At 39.2% G+C, this 23,901-nt stretch overlaps 1 protein-coding gene across 1 annotated transcript in view; it reads right to left on the bottom strand.

Annotated features, from left to right (window-relative positions):
• Positions 1-23,901, bottom strand: part of pappaa (pregnancy-associated plasma protein A, pappalysin 1a) — a 97,407-nt gene that overhangs the window by 20,358 nt on the left and 53,148 nt on the right. Inside the window, exons 11-17 of the mRNA XM_006788979.3 lie at positions 18,042-18,149; positions 17,652-17,787; positions 17,121-17,334; positions 12,993-13,167; positions 3,054-3,237; positions 610-811; positions 281-485 (exon numbers count right to left, since the gene is read on the bottom strand). Of these exons, the coding sequence (XP_006789042.1) occupies positions 281-485; positions 610-811; positions 3,054-3,237; positions 12,993-13,167; positions 17,121-17,334; positions 17,652-17,787; positions 18,042-18,149 (1,224 nt within the window). The remainder of the gene's footprint in view (positions 1-280; positions 486-609; positions 812-3,053; positions 3,238-12,992; positions 13,168-17,120; positions 17,335-17,651; positions 17,788-18,041; positions 18,150-23,901) is intronic.

Below are 23,901 nucleotides of genomic sequence, written 5' to 3'. Positions count from 1 at the left end.
GTATATTAATAACAATTTGTCTGTAGTGATTTCCAAACAAACAACATTACCAGTAATCCTGGAGAATCAGCCTGGTGGTACAAATTGTTTTAAATGCACTATATTTATCTGTGATTATATTATTTATTACTAAGTTATGCAGAACAAACAAAACAAAAAAGAACTGTGAGGGTGCAAAGAAGAGAAAAAAAAGAGAAGACAAGGACACTGGCAAAGCAAGAATAGACAGAGAGGAAAGAGATGGACAGACCTGCTTGCAAGTAGGGTGCAGCAGCCTCACCGTATGGGCAGAGCGTCCTGTGCCGGCGGTAGCAGTATTACCAGCAGGGTCAGAGCAGTTTAGAGTGCAGGTACTGTCAAAACGAAACCCATTGGTACAGTTATAGGAACCATGGAAGATCGGAGGTGGAGGATCACAAGTCACGGGCTCGCAAGATCCCTCGAGCCAGGTGCCGTCTTCTGTGCACTGGCGTTTGAATGCACGCCTAAAAGGAAAAGAGAGATGATGAATTGAATCACGTGCAGATCCTAATTTCATGTGGGAACAAAGTTTCAACGTTTTCAAAGTAGCAAAAAATGAACAAAAAAAAATTCAGTTTATTTCTTTACCGCTTGGGTTTATTGGTAACATGGTAGCCTGGCCTGCACTTGTACTTGCAGAGTGTGCCAACTTTTAAGTCTGACTGCTGGCAACGTTTTGTCTGCAGCACAGCATTGGGTACAAGAGGAGGGGCTGGGCAACGAAGCTCACATAGAGCCTCTGGGAAGGACCATAGACCATCCTCGAGGCAGGTAAGCGTGTTGTTTGTACCTAGAGAAAAAAAAGAGGAAAGGATAAATGGAAAAGCATACAGGTCAGTGAATCAGTAAAATTAGGTCAGATCGGTTAGATGCAGTCGACTTCAAAACTATGAGTTGTAGTGCAAAGCCAAATTTGAGGTTGTTTGAAAAAACGTGGTCTTAGTTTAAGGGTCTTTTCTGTGTTGCTTGGCAATCAGTGGGAAGAAACCTCTCAAATTATTAGCAAGAACATCCCCTCTTGTCCCTGTGGGCGCTCTATCCTGCAAGCTCGGGTGCTCTACCAGAGTCCTGGGAGCTTGAGGGTCCTGCACAGTATCTCTGCTGTTCCTAGGACTGCACATCTCGAATGCTGTTTTTGGGATCTGCTGGAGCCACTCGCCTAGCTTGGGGGCCACAGCACCGAGTGCTCCGATTACCACTGGGACCACTGTTACCTCCCCACTCCATATCTTCTCGAGTTCTTTTCCCTTGAAACTTCTCCAGCTTCTCATGTTCCTTCTTCCTTATATTTCTGTTACTTGGTTACTTGTTACTTTATTCATCATTCATCTATCTCTACCGCTGTCTTCCTCTGCTTGTCCACCACTACTATGTCCAGGTGATTATCTATCACCAGTTTGTCTGTCTGTCTAGACCCCAGCCTCTGTGGATCTTGTGCTCAGAGCTTGTTCCTGTGCTGCCATGATTAGTGCCTCTGTGCTATCTTTCAGTCCAGCTTTGTCCAGCCACTGGTAGGACTTCTGGATGTCAGCCATTTCCTCTGTCTGTCAGTGATGCATACCATGCAGGGTTCTTTTGCTAGCTCTGGCCATCATCCTTGGTTGTGGTCATCTTCCTATGTACTCATGGATGTTTGTTGTCACATCCTGGACAGTGGTTCTGACACTCCCCAAATCTTCCTTACATTTAGTGTTATGTCTTGGGGTGCTGGATTTGGGGTGAAACGCTCCATGCATGGTGAGGAGCTTCCTTGTCTTGATATTAGTGGCCTCTATCTCCTCCTTTGGTCAGCTTATTATCCCAGCAGAGAACCTGATAACCTGCAGGGTGTAGCTGTTGATAAAACGCATCTTGTTCTTCCAGTTCAACTGACTTCTCAGGATTTGCCTGACCTTTTGCAGGTATTTGGTGGTTGCAGTTTCTCAGGTGCCTCTTTGTGGTTTTCATTCGCCTGTGGGATTCCCAGGTACTTGTAGCCATCCTTAATGTCTGCAATGTTCCCTTCTGGTAGTGCAATTCTCTCAGTTCTGACTACTTTTCCTCTCTTTGTTACCATCCGACTACATTTATCTAGTCCAAATGACATTCCAATGATGTTGCTGTAGATCCTGGTGGTGTGGATCAGTGAACAATGTCTCAGGTTCCTTTTGATTCTGTATAGATCTAGGCATTCAGGATCCATGTGTGGGGCATCTGGTTGGACCGCCCTTGACCTTCAGAACTGCTTTAATTCTTCATGGGATAGATTAAACGAAGTGCCAGAAAAATTCTTCAGAGATTCTTCTCATTGTCATCTTCTAGAAACCAGTTTGAGATCATTTTGTGATACGGTGCTAATTTTCAAAAGGCAATGTCAAATACTGGAAGCAGCTGACAGAAGATGATTACACTGTCATGATAAAGGGATGGACATTATCAACAACAATACTCAGGTAGGCTTTGGTTAGTACTAAGGCTCCCAAAGTGTGACAAGAAAATAGCCTCACACCATTCCATGACTGATACAAGACAGGATGGATCCATGCTTTTATCTGGTTTACACCAGATTCTGAACCTACCATCTGAGTATCACATCAGAAATCCTGACTCATTAGAGCAGGGAATGTTTCTTCAAGTGTTTTATTGTCTAATTTTGTTCAGCCCGTGTGAATCATAGCCTCAGTTTCCCGTTCTTAGCTGACAGAAGTGACACTTGGTGCAGTCTTCTGCTGCTGTAGCCCATTTGCTTCATGGTTACTGTTGCTTTTCTATCAGCTAAAATCAGCCTAGCCATTCTTTTTTATTTCTGACCTCTGGCAACATCGCTTTTGTGCCTGGAGAACAGCTGCTATCTGGATATTTTCTGTTTTTTGGTCCATTCTCTGCAAACCATGTTCAAAATCACTGATTAGATAATAGCATTAGCAAACACAACAAGTGTACCTAATAAAGTGACCAGGGGGTGTATATATTTATTGGAAAAGATCTCTGAAGGGTACCCTGTAAATATGAATCTGAACATGGATATGTCAGTGCTCCACTAGGCAACTCACCCATTAGCTGGGCAGGTTCTCGACACTGAAAGGTGCTCTTTTTGCCATAGGTGGTGCCCTCTGGAAAGTTGAAAATGGCAGGATGAACATGATACTTGTCTGGTAAACCACAGTCCACAGGCTCGCATGATACCTGTTTGTTCCACTTCCCATTTGCACAAGTTATTGTCACTGAAGTCTCTGACTGGAAAACAAGACAAGATATAACACAAAGTAAATAACAAATAAAGAAATATAAGTTTTACAACATAGTCTACATAGATATATAATAATATTCATTGATGCAAGCTTTAATTTGCATATTGCTGCGACAGACTGATGTATGATGTAGTGCACTTGTCCTATAAATGTTTACCTCACAAAAAAATGACTACAGCAATTCTGCAATCATTTCAACAAGTTCCTAATCAGCGTGTAACCTAACAAAGCCTGATCAGGCTTAGCTTACTGTATGTCAGTAAGCCTCACAGGCCACTCAGCAGCTCAAGTAACTGCTGATAGCATTTGTAAGGTCAAGTCATGTACTTCAGACAACTGATATCCAGCAACTGCACAATCAGCCCTAACCCTAAACAGATTGACTTCAGTGGAAGTGTGACAGCTGAGAAACACACACAGATACATGCACGCACATAAAGTCTTCTACAAATAGAAGGCAAACCCCTGTGGGTTTAGTCTACATCCATGATTCATCCTCTTTCTGAATTTATGTGTAGTCACAAAACATAAGAAAGTCGTTATTATATTTAGGTAAGAGATAAACAATATGCTGGAAATAGTACAAAATCAAAGGGGGAAAAAAGTAGAAAGGTTACTTCATATTTACTGAGTTTGTAATTTCATAAACAAATAGGAACAAGTGGCTTTCCGTTGCTCCCTTCTGAAAATCAAGGCAGCCTCTCCAACTTTTGAAAGACTACAGAGGGCATCCTGTGTGACTGGGCCTTTACATGTTGTTGGAATGTGGTAGGAAACTAGAGAACCAAGAGGAAATCCACACATGGGGAGAACATGCAAAATCCACAAGAAACAGACTCAAACAAGAGCAAACCCAGCAGTGGCAGCAAAGCTCCACTATTTCATACAGAGGTATGCTTAAATCGCCAGCAAGATAAAGGTTCCAGTATAAGGGATTATCATTATGGTAAATTACTTCTCAATTGCCAGACGTTTTGCATTTATTGTGAGAACTGACAGGGCAATCAGAAAAGTTCAGAATAGTTCAAAATCCTTTTTAACTGTTTCTTTTTTAAACTAGAAAAGTTTCCTCATGTTAGGTTTATTCTCTATTACAAATAGGTCTCATTGCTCTAGTTATTTGGCTTGTAGTGTGAGGTTTTCAGAGATGAGACAAAATTTATTTGAATGGGTCAACCCTCAATTTTTTTAAATCCTCTTCCATTAAGTAGAACCATGTAATCCAACAGGAATGTTTAAATCGATAGTCGTGCCAAGAAAGCTCACAACAAAGCTGTTAGAGCTCAATCTTTTTGACTTTTTATTCTCAGAACCAGAAGAGAAACCTGTGTGGGTAACCCATCAATTACACTGGTTGACTTTAATTACACACATCTTTTTAAAGCGAGGCCAAACTTCAACACAAACTGGACTCAGCTGGCAATACAAATGTATTGTTTCATAATCTTCTCTCTGTTTCCGTGTATATCCGTCTTTCATCTCGATCCCATTACATGATACTGCGTAACAGTATCGGGTTCCCTCAAAATAAATAAGCTCCTTTCATATTTGGATGTCCAACAAGGTAACATATGCATTGCATGTGAGCGCCTTCTGGAAAACAACTGGGTGAAGAGTTGAATGAGTCAGTTGAGATGTGAAGCTGTGGAGAAGCAATGTGGACCATAGAAGCAACATTGAAACATCTCTTTTAAAATATGTGAAAATCTTAAGTACACTTGCAAAATTGCATGTGTGGGATAAGGTACGAGCTAATATGTACTTCACAAGTGTGGTCAATACTACACCCTACACATACAAATACACATAAACACACACGTTTACCTAGATGTGTTTGTGCTTTGGTGAGGGAGGTGATAGAGAACCCATCTATCACTAAAACAGTGTTTCAAAAATGCTGTGCAAAGATGGGGGAAATCTGACAGAGGGATGACCATCTCAGGATGACTCCATCTATCGGGTCTTTTTATTTATTTTTTCCTGTAAAGTGGCCAGAGAGAGTTGAGTAAAACACACATAAGGGCCCACTTAGAGTCTGGTATGAAAAGGCCTCAGAGAAAGATGAAGATATTCCATAAATGTGATGTTTTTGGTCAAAGTGTTGGAAACTTCCTGTTATGGCAGGGGCACTGGTGAAAGAGTGATTGATAAAGTAGAGAGAGATTCTTGAAAAGGGTTTAACCCCAGGTGGATATGACATGGGGCGAAGGGGGTCCTAAACCTCCCAGCATAACAATGACCTAAAGCACAGACCTGTTGCTTAAGAACAACGAGTCAAATACTTTCCTCTTAATTCTTTTGATCTTTTATAAGTGTGAGGAGCATTTGTAAACAGATTAATAATAAAAATGTACAAGACAGCTAGGTGTGCAAAAAGGGAAGAGCACTTTCTAAAGTGAGTATATATGTAGGTTTGTGTTTGTGTGTGCTACTATGTGTGTAAATGTGTGGGAATTTTCCTTCCTTTAAAAAATTTACAGCTGCCTGTTTCTCTTCCAGTAGCGACTTAGCTATGCTTCCTAATTCAAGCCAGACAGACCTACAGACAAATGAACCAACAGACAACCCCTTCCTCAACTTAGGGATTTGTCTTCTTATAGATGGCAAACAAGCAAATTATAGCATGGTTGAACATTAATTGGAAGATATATCTGCAATGATAAATAGTAGAATTACTAAGAATTGAGTATAATTTATGTGTCAGTCCTCGCGGAAAACCTCTTATAAAACATTTTTTTGTGAAAATCCTGTTCTAAGAATCAAAGGTTGTATTTATGAAATATTCATAGTGGAAACGAATGGTTTCCCAAATGATTCTGGATAACGGTGTGGTCACAACAGCAACGTGCTACTGAGAATGTAACTTTAGTCAGAAACCCATAGACCCCATATTTTATAAGTGCGAGGAGCATTTCAGCGTAACATGTCAACAAGCAGGGTGATTTTAATTTTACAGGCAACATTTTGATCTACAAGGTTTTCCTAAGAATCTATAAAGGGATTTACATGCCCACATCCTTGTTGGGCCAATAGCAAGCACGTTTGTTTGTTTGATGAACACAGATTTAGTTGAGGGTTAGATCTCTTGTGTGTACCACTGATCTAAGGCAGCGGTCCCTAACCCCTGGGCCTTGGACCGGTACCGGTCCGTGAGTCGTTTGGTACCGGGCCGCGAGAGTTGAGGCTCAGGTGTGAAATGTATGGTTTTCAGGGTTTTTATCATTTTCAGCGTTATTTTGTTATCGGTTTTATCGTTTACTCGGTTGTCCTTGGTCTTTTCACATGTGTTATGAATAAATGTTCTTTTTTTCGGTACCGGTACTAGTTTTATTTTGTTGTATTTATCCGCGACACCTTAAAGGCCGGTCCATGAAAATATTGTCGGGCATAAACCGGTCCGTGGCGCAAAAAAGGTTGGGGACCGCTGATCTAAGGGGCACACCTAGCTCTTACCATTAATATTTACAAAAAGAAAAGGTTACAGGGTAAGTGACACGAGGACAGGCCCCCAGTCTGTCACAGGGCTAACCAGGGGATACAGACAAGCATTTGCACCTATGAACAATTTAGGGTTACCCATTGACCTAACTCATGTATAAAAACATACATACTATGGCAGGATATTAGAGAACCCAGAGAGAAGCCACAAAGAGAATATGCTGAAAGCCTGGATTTGAAGCTAGGGCCTTCTTGCTGTGACAACAGTGCTAACCACCACACCAGCATGTTGCCCACAGCAACATTGTATATGTATATGAATTTAGGATAATAGATACTTTACTTCAATGAAATTATCTTTTTTATCAGATGGTGACTTGCAATGGGGTTATTTTAATCAGATACCTAAACGCTGTTTCATGGTAGGGAATGGTCATATCTGTAAAAGGGAATGCCTATATAAAATAGATGTGACTTCTTCAGTACCAGCACACAGTGTTCCCTAACCACTTCAAAGGAAGAGAAAGATTGGAAAAACAGACAGGAATAAAAGACACATATACAAATCAAGCAAGTGAGGGAAACAGATTTGTTCTGAAGATAGTATTATGTAAGAAGTTGGTGTTCCCAGAATCTCTTTGACATCAGTGAACCAAGAATGTAATCGGCTAATGAAATGAGACAAGATTATGCTTCACATTGCACTTTTCAACCTTAGTGTGGAGGTGTGCGTGTCTTTGGAAGGATTGTGCAGCTGAAAAAAAGATGAGAGCATATGAGCACTATGAATCTGGCCAGACCATTTTATTACCAGCGCTTTGACTCGAAGCACATTTCGTTTATTACATTTAAGACATGATGTGCCCAGTCTTTCTTTTGAATGTGAATAGCTTTATTTTACCAATTATATCCAGCAGTTGTACAGTTTAGGTTACAGCTGTGTTGCCGTTGGAGTCAAAGTTATACTCCTGATTGGACTGTATAACTTGCAATCAAACACCTTCATAAAGTTGCATTCCACTGTTAAAACAAATTAGAGTTATGTCAAAACTGATCATTTGCAGTAATGCTTCAAGTAAATAGTGCATTTTATTTGCTGTGAGACTATTTTGCAAGGTATTGCAAAGCTGCAATAGATTTTGAAATGGATCGAGAAAGTAGTAAAGACGCTTGTGTATTCGGCCCATTAGACTATTCTTTACATCACTTCCGATTTCTCACAAACTGGTTTCTGTCATCAATTGGGCTCTGGCCCAACTATTTCCCTGCCTATCTTCTGTAAGCCAATCAGCCTCTATTCCATGTACTTTAAATTTCATTGGCCAACTCTCACTCCGCCTTTCTTGCCTGACTCAAATTTATGCAACCAGCTTGATAATCTCCAACTCATTCAGACCAGTTAAAGAGCCATGTCCAATTCTCCACCTGCTTCATCTATGATGTCAAAGAAAAAGTTATCCAAAGTACACCATGTGGAGAAAAAAATGAATTCATGGTTCCTGAATCAGCAAAACAACCCCAGTCTAGTTACTTACGTCAGATGTAACTGGACCGGAAAAATGTTCAATTGTTGTCTCGTCAGTCCAAAGAATATTTTCACAAAAATCTTGGGGATCATCAAGATGTTTTTTGGCAAATGTGAGAAGAGCCTTGGTGTTCTTTTTGGTCTTCAGAGGTTTTGTCCTTGGAACTCTCCCATATATGCCACTTTTGACCCATCACCGATGCACTCTTGGAGTAAGTTTGGGACTGCTCTTGTGCAGAGTCACCACTGTTTCAAGTTTTCTCCATTTGTAAATAATGGCTCTCAACATGGCCTCTGAAATGACTTCTTTAGATTGTGCCATGATGTGTTATTCACAGTTAATTCATGATTTAACAATAGGGAAAATTACTTTTTCACTCAGGGCCAGGTAGGTTTGTGAAAACACTTCAGACTGTGTGGCCACCCACCGCTCCAACACCATTGTGAAGTTTGCTGACGACACAGTGGTGTTGGGTGCCATCTCCAACAACGATGAGGCGGCCTACATGGATGAAGTGAAGAATCTGGCATCATGGTGCCAGGACAACCACCTCCAGCTGAACGTCGGCAAGACCAAGGAGCTGGTGGTGGACTTCAGAAGGAGTCAGCACAGAGACTACAAGCCCATTATCATCAATGGAGCTCCAGTGGAGAGGGTGCAGTCCTTCAAGTATCTTGGTGTCCACATCTCCTCAGACCTGACATGGTCTGCCCACATTCAGGTCCAGACCAAAAAGGCTAGGCAGCGCCTGTATCACCTATGACAACTGAGGAAGTTCAGGGTCTCTCCAAAGATCCTCAGGATTTTCTATACAGGCGCTGTGGAGAGCATTCTCACACAGAACATGACATCGTGGTTTGGGAACAGCTGTGTGAAGGACCAAAAAGCTCTCCAGAGAGTGATCCGTACAGCAGAACGCTGCTGCAGGATTGCTCTCCCCCCGCTTCAGGACACCTACACCAGGAGATGCCGGACTAGAGCAGCGCAGATACTGAAGGACCCGTCCCATCCTGGCAACAAACTGTTCCAACTTCTGCAATCCGGCAGAAGGTTCCGCATCATCCGGGCAAGGACAGAGAGACTCAAGAGGAGCTTCTATCCCCAAGCCATCCGGGCCCTAAACACACACACCCGCCCTCTCACATCATCTATAATTGACTGAGACAGGACTCTCTTCCAGACACTCTAAACCCAGGCACAATGTACATTCCAAATTCCTTTAATTTTAAATATGTTTATATTGTCTATTCTGTAAAATAGTCAGATGTCTATTCATATTAATGTACAGAATTCACCTGCTTGCTGCTACTACTGCACATTCACCCAATGTATATACTCTATATATATATATATATATATATGTTCTCCCCCCCCCCATTTTTGCACATGTTGAGGAGCGTGTCAGGCTACATTTCACTGTGTGTTATACTTGTATAACTATGCATGTGACAAATAAAGAACCTTGAACCTTGAACCTTGAATTTTCCCTCAACAAAATAAATCATAATTTAAAAACAGCATTTTGTAAGTACTCAGGTTGTCTTACTCTAATATTAAATTTTATTTGATGATCTAAACCATTCATATGTGATAAATATATAAATTAATAAGAAATCAGGAAGGGGGCAAATACTTTTTGAGAGTATTTTACATGTCTCCTGGAATTAAAGCTTTCCGGTTCCAGTTCCACCCAGAACATTTGGAAGTGCTGGGTGGTATAAAATCTTTGTGAAATACCCAGAGCTCAAAAACTCTAGATGTTTAAACAGGACTGTCTGCAGCCAGAACTTGTGACTTCTATGCTCATGGAAAGTTTTGATAACTTTTATCGAATCTTTAGTGTTACCACATCAGTGGTAGTGTCCTCAGGGCTGACAACAATCAAAATTAAAATACTAATAAAACAAGAATGTATATTTTGAGAACTCATGAACTGTATCACCTCTATCTTCATGTTATTGGAATAAAAAAAAAACATATCTGAGGCTGAATGATACCAAAGGCTAATTCAAGTAGAATCTTTCTTCAAAGAAAAGTAGAAAAAGGGATATGTCTCTCTTTCATATTCATGTTTTCATATTCAAGTATTTATAGTAAATTTTGCCTCTGTTCATGAATGTCTGTTTTCCATCTCACAAATTCACATATTCTCCTTTCTTGACTACATTCTCATCCGACTTGTAGTGACTGATAATCCAGGAGGGAAAAAATTAATTCAAATTCTCTGTGGAGTCCCACAAAGATCAGACCTTGGCCTACTACTTTTAAAAGATCCAACATACTTTCTGTTATGGACAATTTATCTATCCACATCTGGGTCAGAGTCACAGGGCTAAGCAAAAATGCTCAGACACCCCTCACTTCAATCACCTCGACCAGGCTTTACTCTGAGCTCCTCCCTCTTCACCCTATGGCCAAGACAAAGCCCAGACACCAAACACAGAAAACTAATTTCCATCCCTTGTATCCTGGATCTTATTCTTTGAGTTACTGTCCCTAGCTTGTGGACAAAGGTGAGGGTTAGAATATAGATTTACCAGCTTCACAGCTTCAAGCTCAGCTCTTATCATCCCAACAAATGCCACATCAATCCGTATGTTAATCTCACACTCCATTGTCCCCTTCCCCTAGGGGCTGCAACTCCTCCCCCAACCCAGAGTGGGTACCCTTTCCTCGCTGTGAACCACGGCCTAAGACTTGAAAGTGCTAATTCTTATCCCTGTCGATTAACACTTGACTGAAAACCAACACAGCATGTGTTAGAGGTCACCACTCAAAGGAACTAGAAGGACCATATCAGTAAAAAAGCAGTCAGCTGGTCCTGAGGCTACCAAACTAGAAACCATCTGCCACAATTTTGCTTTTACTTTATACCACTATAAAATGTGCTCAAATATTATTTTTCAAAAAGCTGATTTACTTTACTTTACTAGAGAAAAGGTCAGAGAAAAAGAAAGAAGAAAAAATGTAAAATATATACATGTTTATATTACAATCATTAAGTTAGATTACACAGTGTAGATTTCAGAAAATCTACGTAATTCTATTTAAGTTAATTAGGGTAAACTTCCACATCCTCATTTCACATCTACAAAACTGAGCACATGCCTTTCATCTGGCTGAATGGATACAAAAGTTATTCATAAATAACAAGTCCTTGTAATATCTTTGAACTGTCAATCATCATTTGTGGCAAACACTCAAAGTACTACACAAGAAAATATTTGGCATAAAACTCTTCCTACTTCCTCTTCTGTCCTTTCTGCTTCCATAACAGCCTACTTACTGCATACTTTTTTGCCTCTCCTTTTCTTAAAAGCATAAATTATCACTAAACGAACTGACATTGGTGAATAGACACATTGTGGATTGTCAATCAAAATATAATGCAATTATAAATCTGCAAAGAAAAATCAACTCCAAGGTTTTGTACATAAAATGTGTATGTCAGTAGCTTTGAATGGATTTTTTTTACATACACACACATTGTTTCTATGCATACATGAGTAAATTACTTTGTGGTACTAGAACCAGTCCAGTTAGGACAACTTGCACACAACATATGGAACAACCAACAGAAGAAGTATCTTTAGCTAGATGCCAGACCACGCATCAGAAAAGCAATTATGTGTAACCCTTCTTATACCCTTAATCCGCTCTTGCTTCTCTCTCCTTCTTGTCTTAATTCATGTTCCACATACAGCTCCCAAACATACCATACAGTACAGGCGAGCACTGTTTCTTTTTCTCCAGGCTACAATACACGTGTGCCATCTCTCTAAGAGAGCATTAATAGATTGTTTTGCAGACAGCTTTACAAAGCCATAGAGAAGGATAAAGCATTTATATGGCCTTTATTGCATCTTGGTCAAAATCCAAAAGGTTTACAATGTGGTGTAAACTACCCAGATCATTTGTTTATGTGTGGTGTGCAAGCATCTGTGTGTGTATACTGTATCTCCCCACATCTCCATGCAAAGAGATTTCCTTGTACTCCTTGTACTTGACTGTTTGTTTGTTGGTATCTGCATGGAAGCATTTAATATGTGCTGCTTTGTGACAGTGGCAGCAAATCTCTGCCCTTTAACAGAGACTTCAATGTGTGCAGAATGAGCAGGAATGGAGCAAGGGAAAGAGAGGGAGGGAGGGAGTGAGAGAGAGCGAGCAGACACTATGCTATGATGTCATCATCCCAGTGGACCAGAAATACAAAGTGACTGTTTGAGGTGATGGTGCAGCATGCTCAGCAAGAGACTAAACACTTTTATGTCTGTGCTTGTTTAATGCATGTGCGTGTGGCGCGCCCATGTGTCTGTGTGTGCGTGTGGATGTGTCTTTGTATGTCTATGTGTAGTAAACTAGAAAAAGGAGAAGACTGGGGCTCCACTTTTCAGTGCAGCACTCATCTACCTGGAAGATTATGATGTCATTGTCCCTGGAGGGTTACTGTGCCAAGCATGTTTTTTTGTTTTTTGTTTGTTTTTTTGCAGGTGACAAAGTAAATCCATAAACAGAAAAGAGAACAGATAGAACATTTGTTTGCACTTTTGTCTTATTGACATTTGTGTATTTGAGTTTGCACGAAAGCTTGTTTGAATATGCATAGACGGCTTCATGTGTGCATGCATTTTCCAGTAACTACACAAAAGCTCTGACATTTTTGCACTTGAATGCTTGCGTTGTATGTTTATGTGTTCTTGTTTCTCTGTGTGAAATGAGCTATGTAGCTGCCTATACGTAGTTAAACATGTGTGCAGCAGTGTGTTTGTATGCTCACCTGAGTCTTGATGATGTCATCGTCCTGGTGGACTTGCAGGACATATCCAGAGTTGCAGGAGATGGTGCAGCGGTCTCCATTGTAGAAGTGGTGGCCAGGGCTACTGCACTTTAGCTCTGCATTGCGGATCAGGGGTTCCTGGCAGTCAATGGCCTCACACGAATAATGTACACAACTACGAGGCATTGTGTGTGGGGGCAGGGGTGTTAAAGAAGAAGAACAGACAACAGAGATGACAAAGCTAAAAAAAAATAAAAAATAAAACAAATTTGAAAATACCACTAATACACATTTTTTTTGTGTGAATATAATAGCACTGCAAACTCAGAAATGTGGAAGCAGTGCTCCAAAAGAGACAAATTATACATCGAATCCGCCACATCATCCATCAATGACCACTTAACATACCAAATCAATAAACTACACGGAGAAAAGGCTGCCATATTCTGCAATGCACATGAAAGCGGAGTGTGAATATTAGGGAGTTAAGAACACCGGGTAGATACTATGCAAGCTACAATGGTGCAGTTTGACCACAGCTCTGTTAGGATCCTGATGGAGAAGGCGTTTAACACTCTTGGAATGCTTGGGTGCCCAAGGCACCTTTTTACAACAGTCTGCATTCTGTAGTATAGGGTTCCCCTATGAAGTGAAGAAAGAAAAGGAGAAGAGAGAAAGAAGGAAAAGTATTTCACTTTCCTTCTCTGTCATTGTGTATGTGTGCGTGTGTGTGTGTGTCTGTGAGGGGGTGGGGGACCGAAGAGAGAGAGAAAGTATGTAAGAAAATACAGATCTGGAGAAACATTGTTAAACTCAGTCCTGCAACAATGGAATTTGTATCTTTCTTTTTTCTGTCTTATTTTAACTGCTTTCATTCCACATATTTCTTGCACTGCATGCCTTCTTTCTCAAGATTGTTAATAATCTAAGCCTTCTGTTTACATTTACTGTTCCATATGCCCTTCATTTTTTCCCTTATTTTGCTCCCAGTATGTTAACTCATGTTGACAAAAAGCTACATTGAGCAGGTGAAGAATAATTATAAAGCACAAGAGCAGCGGTCCCTTACGTCTACTCTTTGAGGACAAACTTGGGAGACCTAGGAGGCTGCTTCATGGACTCTTTGGCTTTGAACAAAATCTCTTTGTGGTTTTTTGCTAGTCACTCTGGAATTTATGACATAAATTACAATTAACTACCTGGAAAACTAGCCTCCTTCCCTGCAAATGAGAATACATTATACACCACAGGGGAATAGTTTGTATGACAGAAAGGAGAATTCAAGAGAAATGTTGTTTGGGGGGACAAATAAGTCCAAGAGTTCTCACTCTGGTGATGAGTGTAAAAGTTAAGAGAAGAAATGTGTGACAAACTGAAACAAAACCAATATATACACACATATGTATATACATATATACATATGTGTGTGTGTGTGTGTGTGTGTGTGTGTGCATTTGCTTGCAGACAAGCTTGGGACATAAAACTGAGTCATGTTAATAGCTCCTGTAGTTAACAACTCAGGGAAAAAGGGGATGTGGTGTTTTGTGGAGGCATAAGTATTACGGGAAATATGCTGCTCAGCCCAGGAGAATGAGAGAAGGAAAGTGGGCGCAGGAGGCACAAAAAAGGGGAGAATTAAGAAGAAGAAGATGGCAGTTAGAGGGAAAGGAGGGTCATGTGCAAGTAAAGGATGAGAAGACAGAAAAGGATACCAGAAGTAGTGGAGGAGCAGAGACGTAACAAATCAGGGAAAGGGAATAGGGATGTGTAGTATGTGAGAACTGAATAAAAGAAAATGTAGAAGAGAGACAAGCAGCTTTCAAAGTGGGATATAAACAGTATAATGTAGATGATGAATTGGTATTGATTAACCCTTAAGAGCCCAGACCTATTTCTACTTTCATGAAAATTACGGGGGTCTTATATCAAATGAATCATATATAACCAAGTCTCTAAGTGTAAAGAGGCAGTGACACCAGTGTCACTGTGGGTCCTTAAGGGTTAAAGAAAAACAGACTTAAGACACAAAAACAGAAAGCCTGGATTCTTCATGTCTATACGGCACTGAGCTGCACTATATTATCATATTCAGCTTGTAGCATGTTCAGAGCTTCTGAAGATAAGTGGGTATTGTCTCTTTGGCTTGCCATCATATAAGCAGCGTTTTCACGAGCTTCTGGAAATTAGATCAGGTTGAGAGAATATGAAAGAAAGAAAAGTCGGCAAAAAGTCTTGGAGAAAGCAACTATGCCTCTGTGTGCGGCAACAAACAATTTCCTGGCTGATGCAGATGCACAGCAGTTTTAATCTATTTAGGTGCACTTGGATGTCTAACTGGCACACAACAAAAGCCACAAACAGCTCTATCTCTCCACACAGAACTTCAGACCATCCATTCTTTGGGTATTGTGGTGCGTATTAGTGCATTTCTTGTTGAAAGGTTTGTGGAATCATCGTCCCTGTGAACTGTTGCGTGCGTGACGGTGGTGTGGAAATTGATCAATTCTGACTGTGTGTGTGGTCTTCTTTTGGTATGTTTGTGAGTGGGTACTTGGAGGTAGTGCAGGCTCAAAATTGTTATTTTACAGCCAAATAGGTAATAACTGTTTTGGTGTTTCAGCCAGCAGCTGTTGAAAATGATGTAAGCATCTTTATTGGCTTTTATTAAAGTTATTATTATTATGAAGCTTTCTTTTCAGCTGCTATGAATCTTTATGCATCTCATGGTATAATTTCCAATTTAGAAATGGTGCTCTGTACTTGGCGTCCAATTTGATGCCTGATTGATGGCCAGTTTAAAGTTAGAGTTGAAGAAACCGCAGCTCGCAGCCTCAGTGCCCTATTGAACAATGGAAGAAATTTACAGATGAAAAAACATTTTTGGATTTTGTAAAAAAAAAAAAGAAAAAAATAGCTATAACTTAACACAACAGCAAATTGAACTGTAACGAAAGGTTAGCGTTGAACGCTGGCTGGCAGCTGGTTATAAATTTATAAGTTAAGAAGTCCAATGAACTGCCAAGGATATTACACTTTTGAACTCTCATTAACTTGCATAGTTAATGCATTTCAGATTCAAATGTTCACATACAGGTTTTAGTTCACTTTGTCTTTTATGTTTACATATATATACAGCATGTGCTGAATATATATGTAAACATATCTATACAAAATATATGAAGAGAAGAAAATACTTTGTCTGGAAGGCTTGTTTGATGCAGTACTGAGTAAAGGATCAAGATTTTTTTTTTTTTTTTAAATAAATTTACGTAGTTGTTCTCCAGGATTTCTGGGGGTCCTTTCAAAGTTTTTCTCTGGACATTAGCTGCCTTTTTCACTCATTTATGACAACAGATGATGAGTGAGTGGCTACAGCTATCTGTAAAGCACGGTGGAGGCTCAGTCATGGTTTGTGGCTGTATTTCAGCCAGTGGGATTCTGTATTTTGTAAAGATTTATAGAATTACAAATACATAAAGCATGGTCAGAGTTTGATTCTCCATGCAGTACCATTTGCAATACCACCTTAAACACAAAATCTTCACTTTTCACCATGACAATGATCTCAAACACACTCCCAATCCAGTAAAAGCATACCTGGATAGAAAAACACAAAGTGGAGCACTATCAGTCATGGATTGGCCTCCCCAGAGCCCAGATATTAACATTATTGATTGATACAGTGCAGGATCTTCCTGAACACAACAAAAGGCAGCCAACATCCAAAGTAGAGCTTTCAATGTCCTTCAAAAAGCCTGGAGGACTCTTCCTGAAGAATGTTTAAAGAGAGCTTGCCTAAGGAATTCAGGCTGTTTGGGGGCAATAACAGTTTGTCTGTATGCATAAATATGTGACTTGACAGCAAATACATATCATAACAAGCTCTGTGACTCAGAAACAAGACTTATTCTTTTATTTAATAAATTAAAAACTAGTATAAATGCACCTGCATTCCTCCAAAACACATACAAACACTTGACTATAGTGTAAATTATACATGCATGCATGTGTGTGTGTGTGTGACATAACATGTTCATGATGTGATTTTGCATGCTTTCGACTGACATCTGTGTTAAATATGTTAGCATCTTTTACAGCGCTGTTAGGTTTGTATTTTTTTAGCCTCACCTCTGTCCTGTGGGGTTGTAGATCTCATTGCTTTGACAGCCACTTATTGTGATGGGGTCAAAAGACTGGAAGGAACGCAGGGCTACGCCGGAGATGGCCACGAGGTGAGAGGAAAACATCACCAGGATAGCCTTGGTGTGGTAAAATGCCACTGACAGGTCATGACTCACTGGGATGACCAAAGGGTTTGTGCGACAGCTTAGACGCCACTCACCTGTGGAGAGGATATTGGGGCCGAGAGCAGAAGACAAAACATTGTGGATTGACGTCGAGATAGGGAAGGTAGGGGACAGAAGCAGATGTTAACCAACCTCAAAGATCAAAAAGAAGAGGAGGCCTACAAAGCAGCTGGTGATGAAAAGCTGATACCGTGTTGTAACTGAGAGATAGCCAATCAAGTTAAAAAACAAAGGGATGAAAGCAACACATGCTTAAGTTGGCGGTGTTCTATATGACGCATGCTTTCATCATTTCACTTAGACTGATACAGAGGTAAGTAGTAGTTTGAAAACACATTAAGATAATTCTCACCTAGGCTATGGATCCCCTCCTTGGTGTCCACCAGTTGAACAGTAATATTACATTGTGTCTGATCAATGAAGCCAGTCCCATCAGCAGCCAAGTGTATAATTACTGCTGCTGCCACCATGGGATGAGAAAAGTGGGCCTGAATAAAGGGAAAAGCACAAAGTTAAGTAAAATTTGTCACATGTTTGTGTTTGTGTGTACAACTAGATTTATCCTAATTTGTTTAGTATCTAATACACAGATACTTTCCCAATCCAGGCATCTAATGCTGATTACTCTCTAAAGCTTTGTCAGTATCAGTACAGCAGTTTGACATTATTACAAAGAACACTCAAACCAAAAGCGCAATTTTCAGGTGTCATCTGAACTATATTTCATGGATATTGGTGTTACCTTGATCCAGTATGTATAATATCCCCAGGCTGAATCAGCCACTCGACAGGGGAACCATGCGTACTGCGACACTCCATCAGATAGATCAAACACCTTGGATTGACATGTCTGGAGAAATACAAGTGACAAAGAAAGGAGAATGAACAATTTTGTACAAATCCTTTTGTTAAAATGTTCTTCTTTTTTTAAACAAATGAGACCAAATTTCTCACAGAAGAAAAACTGTCAAGAAAGTTTTTAAAAAGCACACACATATAAGGAGCTGGTCTCCAACCACTTGCAGTCAGTTGCCATGTTTAAAGAAACTTTGGTGTCTCAATATGGCAATGAAAGTCTGCTATCAGTTTGCAGTTGAAAAACACTAAAAAAGCTTGCTGTTATTTAGGAATATAATCAGAATACAACCATCTGGCAACCAGTTAAGTCCAGTTCCCAAGGAGTCAGGCTGTTTGCAGTGTGTTGGCAATCTGTCTGCATTTATAAATGAGAAGGTACTTATTTACAAACCTGTCTGAGACAGACTGCTGTCACTTTGAGTTTGACTGTGATTGTTTAGAGGCAGGTTGCCTCCCACCAGGCGACCTGTGCAATCACGTTGCAATGTGATCTCCCAGAGGTTAAAGCTGTTTCATTGTCAACCTCTGGGAAATCATTTTGTTGCTGAATGTGAAAAAAGTTCAGTATAATCACAGCTGTTGATTTTTCCTGCTCGCAAGAAGGTAGCTGTTGTATTCTTACTCTACTGTGACTAAGTCATAAGTGGAGGGTTTGGTGGTCTTTGGCATCTTTTCTCTGCTTTCTGGAGAAAATGTGATTCTGTTGGCTTCATTGAGTAATGACTTTCAGCTTGCAAAGGGGCAGAATGTAGTCAAGTGTAGAGCAGATAAGAGCAGAAATAGCATTTCCAAAGGTGACGCCATCTACCTCAGACGGAAAAGTGTGGAGTATCTATTCCAAATTTGGAATTTGTTGGTGCCCCAAGTGGAGAAGTATCTCCAGGGCCTTATTCATGAGTATTTACAGATGACTGTACATGTCCACTGTTCTCCTTCTCACCTCACCTCACTGTACATGTTAGTGACAAAAATTCTGATTGATTATTCCATTAGACCCAGTCCAGTTAGGTCATTGCTGGATATTGTTCCTATTTCTTATGAACATCAGACACTGTTCAGATGCAGTAGATTGTATTTTCTAGGCCTGTTACCACGTTTTTCCTACACTTGTCCAGTTTCCTCAGATTTTGTAGGGATACACTGCACAACGTGCTGAGATTAGTTTTCATTTGATAGGGAAGTGCTCTTGCAACAAGCTGCTAGTGGTTAAAGACACAATCTGAAAACGGATTCTTTGATAAGCTATCTGTGTAGACACAACACTGATTCATCCCTTGAGCTGGATATCTTTTATAGATGCTTGAATCATTCACTGGTCAATGCTTGTTCAACAAACAAAGAAACATTCCCCTGAAATTGGTCAGTAGCCAATGTCTAAAGAAAAGGTTTGAAAGACTTTCAGAAAGCCTGGAGAACTATTGCTCAAGACCACTTTAAAACAATTACAAGAAAGTCTACCTCCTAATATATTTCCTTTACATTGATGGGTGACTCAGTATTTTTCTTAGTACTGTATATAGAGTGTGCAAGCATCTAGACCAGGGGTGTCAAACTCAAATACACAGTGGGCCAAAATTCAAAACTGGAACAAGGTCGCGGGCTAACATCAATATTTACTGAAAAAAAAAATCTTCCTCCAGATTTAAGAATGAATCTCTTCTTATGGACTCAAACAAGTTTTGCTGAAAAACTGAATATGGAACAAGCAAAGCTTAATACTAAACAATATATATATTAGCTGTATAATACCAGTAGGCCAGCTCTAATAATAATTTAGTATTGGCTTCGCGGACCAGAGTTTGACATCTATGATCTAGACCCTTACAGTGTCAATTCCTATCAGCTACTGTTATCAGGGATGATTCCTGAAAAGCTTGTTCACTGTGCTGTGACCCCTACTTTTCCACAACCGTCACTGTTTGTGTACTGTTTGGAATGACGTGCAACTGACGTGCATTGTGTGCAGCACTGTTTGTTTTTGTCAACAAACCCAGCATCCTGTTGTGACACATGCTCCATACCCCCCTCCACTTTTTCTGTCTTTGATTCTTTTTATACTTGTCTCTGTTTTATGTTCTCAGCATGCCCACTCTGTCATGCCGCGCACGTCCGCTAGAAGCCCTCAGAGAGTATTTGAAATTTTATGTAGCACTTTAATTTGTGACTTGTGTTGCAGAAATTACTCACTTAAAAAAAAGTGCAGAAAAATACAGTTACTCTGTTTTGTTTTTCAGTTTAAATTATGTGTCAGTTACCTTTATAAAAGTAAAAAGAAAATTATGGGCAGAAAACTGTGCCATCAGAAACTGAATTTGAATAAGTTAAATTTGAATTGCTTGGATTGAATCTGAATTGTAACTTGAATAAATGCTTTTAAAAACTGAATATGAATTAGCCTAATTTGAAATTCAATGTATTGGTTTGAAAATGATCATCACTAAATTGAAATTGAATTTTATATTTTGAAAATGAATTTATTTGCTTTGAAACCGTATTTTATCCTTTGACTTACATCCGGTTTCGGTTCAAGAGTAATCGAGCCCAGATTAATAGAACTACGTTTTACTGACCGAAAGTGTTACTGATGGGAATCTACAGCATCTTGAGCTGAATTAAGACTTCAGAAGTCATTTGTCATGTCGAATGACCAGCAGATAAACTCTCAGGTTGGTAATAAATGTATTACATGTATAAGAACAAGCGTCATGTTAACAAATGATAGCCGTACGGTAACTTTTATGCTTATTGTAGCTGTTAGCTAAAAACGCAAATTTAGCGTAGTTTGCCCTGGATTCATCTTTGACAAACAAATATGATCAACTGTTTCTAGTAGAATTCCAAAGTTGTCATCTTGTACCCTGTCAGAGCCCTGTATGCTTGTAGAGACCCCTACAGTAGGGAAACATACAAAACAGTGTCCAAAACGTTGTATTTTAGCTTTATTTATGTCTTACACAGCATCCCAACTCTTTAGCTAACTTCATAACTTTAGCTAAAGTGAATAGTTAGTCTAATTCATTAGTGCAGCATTACTGGATCACCTGGATCTAAGTCCCAAAAACTGAATTGTAGAACTGAAACTGAATGGTGAGAAGTGAATCTGAACTTATTCGAGAGCTAAACTTTTAAAGGATAAAATACGGTTTTAAAGCAAATAAATTCATTTTCAAAATATAAAATTCAATTTCAATTTAGTGATGATCATTTTCAAACCAATAAATTGAATTTCAAATTAGGCTAATTCATATTCAGTTTTTAAAAGCATTTATTCAAGTTACAATTCAGATTCAATCCGAGCATTTCAAATTTAACTTATTCAAATTCAGTTTCTGATGGCACAGATTTCTGCCCATAGGACTGTACCATCTGCTGCAGTACTCGTTGCTCTTCTTGTTGCAGAGCATAGTTTTTTTGGACACTGGCTGTATGTTTGTGGTTGTTGTCATGTTGAAAAATAAATCTGGGACTAATCAGCTGCCTTCTTCATGGTATTATGTTATGGATAATAATAAAATGTATCTGGTTAACCAAAGTGATTTGTACAATAATGAGACTCAGCTTAATATATACTATTTATCATGCCAGGATTGTCCAGGTACACAGAGGTAAAAGAAAAACTATAACATTCCTCGTTTCTTTTCTTTTCTTTCTTTTCTTCTTTACCTTATCTGCTTTGAAGTGTGGCTGTATAAAATGACTGCAAATACATTTGATTTCTGAAAGTCAGCAAACAGATCTGAATTATGAACAGCTAGTATTGTGTGGGGTTATACATTACATGACTGCAGAATCACATATATTATATGTCATATAATATATCATATAATATTACTGTTGTGCATTTGGTAACATAATAAAAAATCTCTAACCTCTGGGAGTTCAGAAAAGTACACTAATTTACCTCATTAGCTTTGGCAGTATCATGAGCCATGTCTAAGTGATATGGAGAAAAATAAACAGGAGAAATGGTAAAAGACTATTGAGTGGTAGATAAACAGATAATGAGAAGAGAGGACACGTACCCAAGGGCAGTGAGTTTCACTTGCTGCCCTGAGCTAGTGAAATAAGACACCAGTAACATGAGACTTTTGCTACTGTAAGATCCTGCCACTGTGGAAAACTGTCCAGAGCAGCTATCTGTCCATATATCTGTCCCCTGGATCTGTTGACGTGACCTTTCCGATTAGAGCTGAAGTGGCAGAAATGAGAAATGCAGGTGACAAAACCTAAGATAAGTTGCCATGATGGTATGGGACTACTTGGAAGCAATCATGATGATCTTCAGGTTTTTTGAAAACAGTTACGAGAAAATTTACTGAATGGTTTGCTGGAAGTTTGCTGAATGCAAAAAATAGGGTGTGAATTTATACCTCACATACAGCCAAACAATGGAGGGAAATAGTTGTTTGATTCACCACTGAATTTGTAAATGTGCTCACACAGGAAAACTGTTCCTAACTTTTATAGTTAGGAACACCTTTTTCTTTATCATCCTCACGCCATGACACAACACCTCCAGACCAAGGGTGATTGCTGGTCATTTTGTATTTCTTCCATTTCCAAATAGCTGCACCAACATTGCCTTCTAACCGAGCTTCCTGATGGTCTTCCTGACATCCTTTGGCAGATCTTTGGTCTTGTCTGTCTTCGTTGAAATTGATGCTTTGGGTGTGCTTATATATATATATATATATATATATATATATATATATATATATATATATATATATATATATATAACAAGGTGAGATCAGTAGTATCTGTAATTTATTGTAACAGTGTCTGTGATTGATTGATTCATTGATCAATTGAAATCTATATGCCACATGGACACATAGTGGAAGAAAGAAATTTGGCTGGGTTGTGGAGGATCAAACACTCAATGACATGCAAATCAATTTAAAACTTTTAAGTAATGTGTTTTTTTCCTGTATATATGGTTGATATCGTGTTTCTTTCCATTAAAATATAACTACCATAAAAATATGAGAGTTTTCATTTCTTTGGAACTGAGCAAACTTACAAATTCAGCAGGGGATCAGATAATTATTTTTTCCACTGTACAGTAAGTCTGCTAATTTGCTGCGGGCCTGTTTCCATTGCATTGCAGATGACAAAACCTTTCATATGTGTAAGCCTCGTACTTGTTTATGTAAACACACATATCACTCTGATTCTCCTGTATTTCCCCACCCTCAAGAAAACAACCCTACTTTATCAAAACAACTTTATCACACACCCCCCATGTGTGAGTCAGCTATATTAACTACCAAGTTATGTTGTCATTGTTTTTTTCAAATGACAATTAGGTCCATAGGTTTGTAGACAAATACATATTTTACAACCAGCAATCATTAGGCTGAAAAAACAAAATAAACCTATGAGAGAGATCATAAAAATGTTTAGGACTGACCAAATCTACAACCTTGTACATATTTAAAAATAATGAATAAACGCACTGGTCAGCTTAGGAACATCAAATAGCCTTGATGACCACAGATGACAAATGAAGTGAACTATTGCAGAAGTCTTTGTTTGTTAAAGAAAAACCACTTCACAATTAAACCCACTGGTTACCCTCAAGAAGAAGATTCAACTTTGCCAGAAAATCTATATCTTACAAAATATTAAAAAGAGCCTGCTCAGTTTTTAAATCTGGGGAATTTAAACCTACATCAACTTGTATCCGAATGATGAGAAGTGAAAAGTATGGGGAGAAAGAAAAACAGCTCATGATCTAAATC

The sequence above is a fragment of the Neolamprologus brichardi genome, chromosome 7 (genome assembly GCF_056152115.1).
Source record: "Neolamprologus brichardi isolate AB-2024 chromosome 7, ASM5615211v1, whole genome shotgun sequence".
NCBI classification, from domain to species: Eukaryota; Metazoa; Chordata; class Actinopteri; order Cichliformes; family Cichlidae; genus Neolamprologus; species Neolamprologus brichardi.
This window is presented reverse-complemented; position numbering and strand designations above follow the sequence as displayed.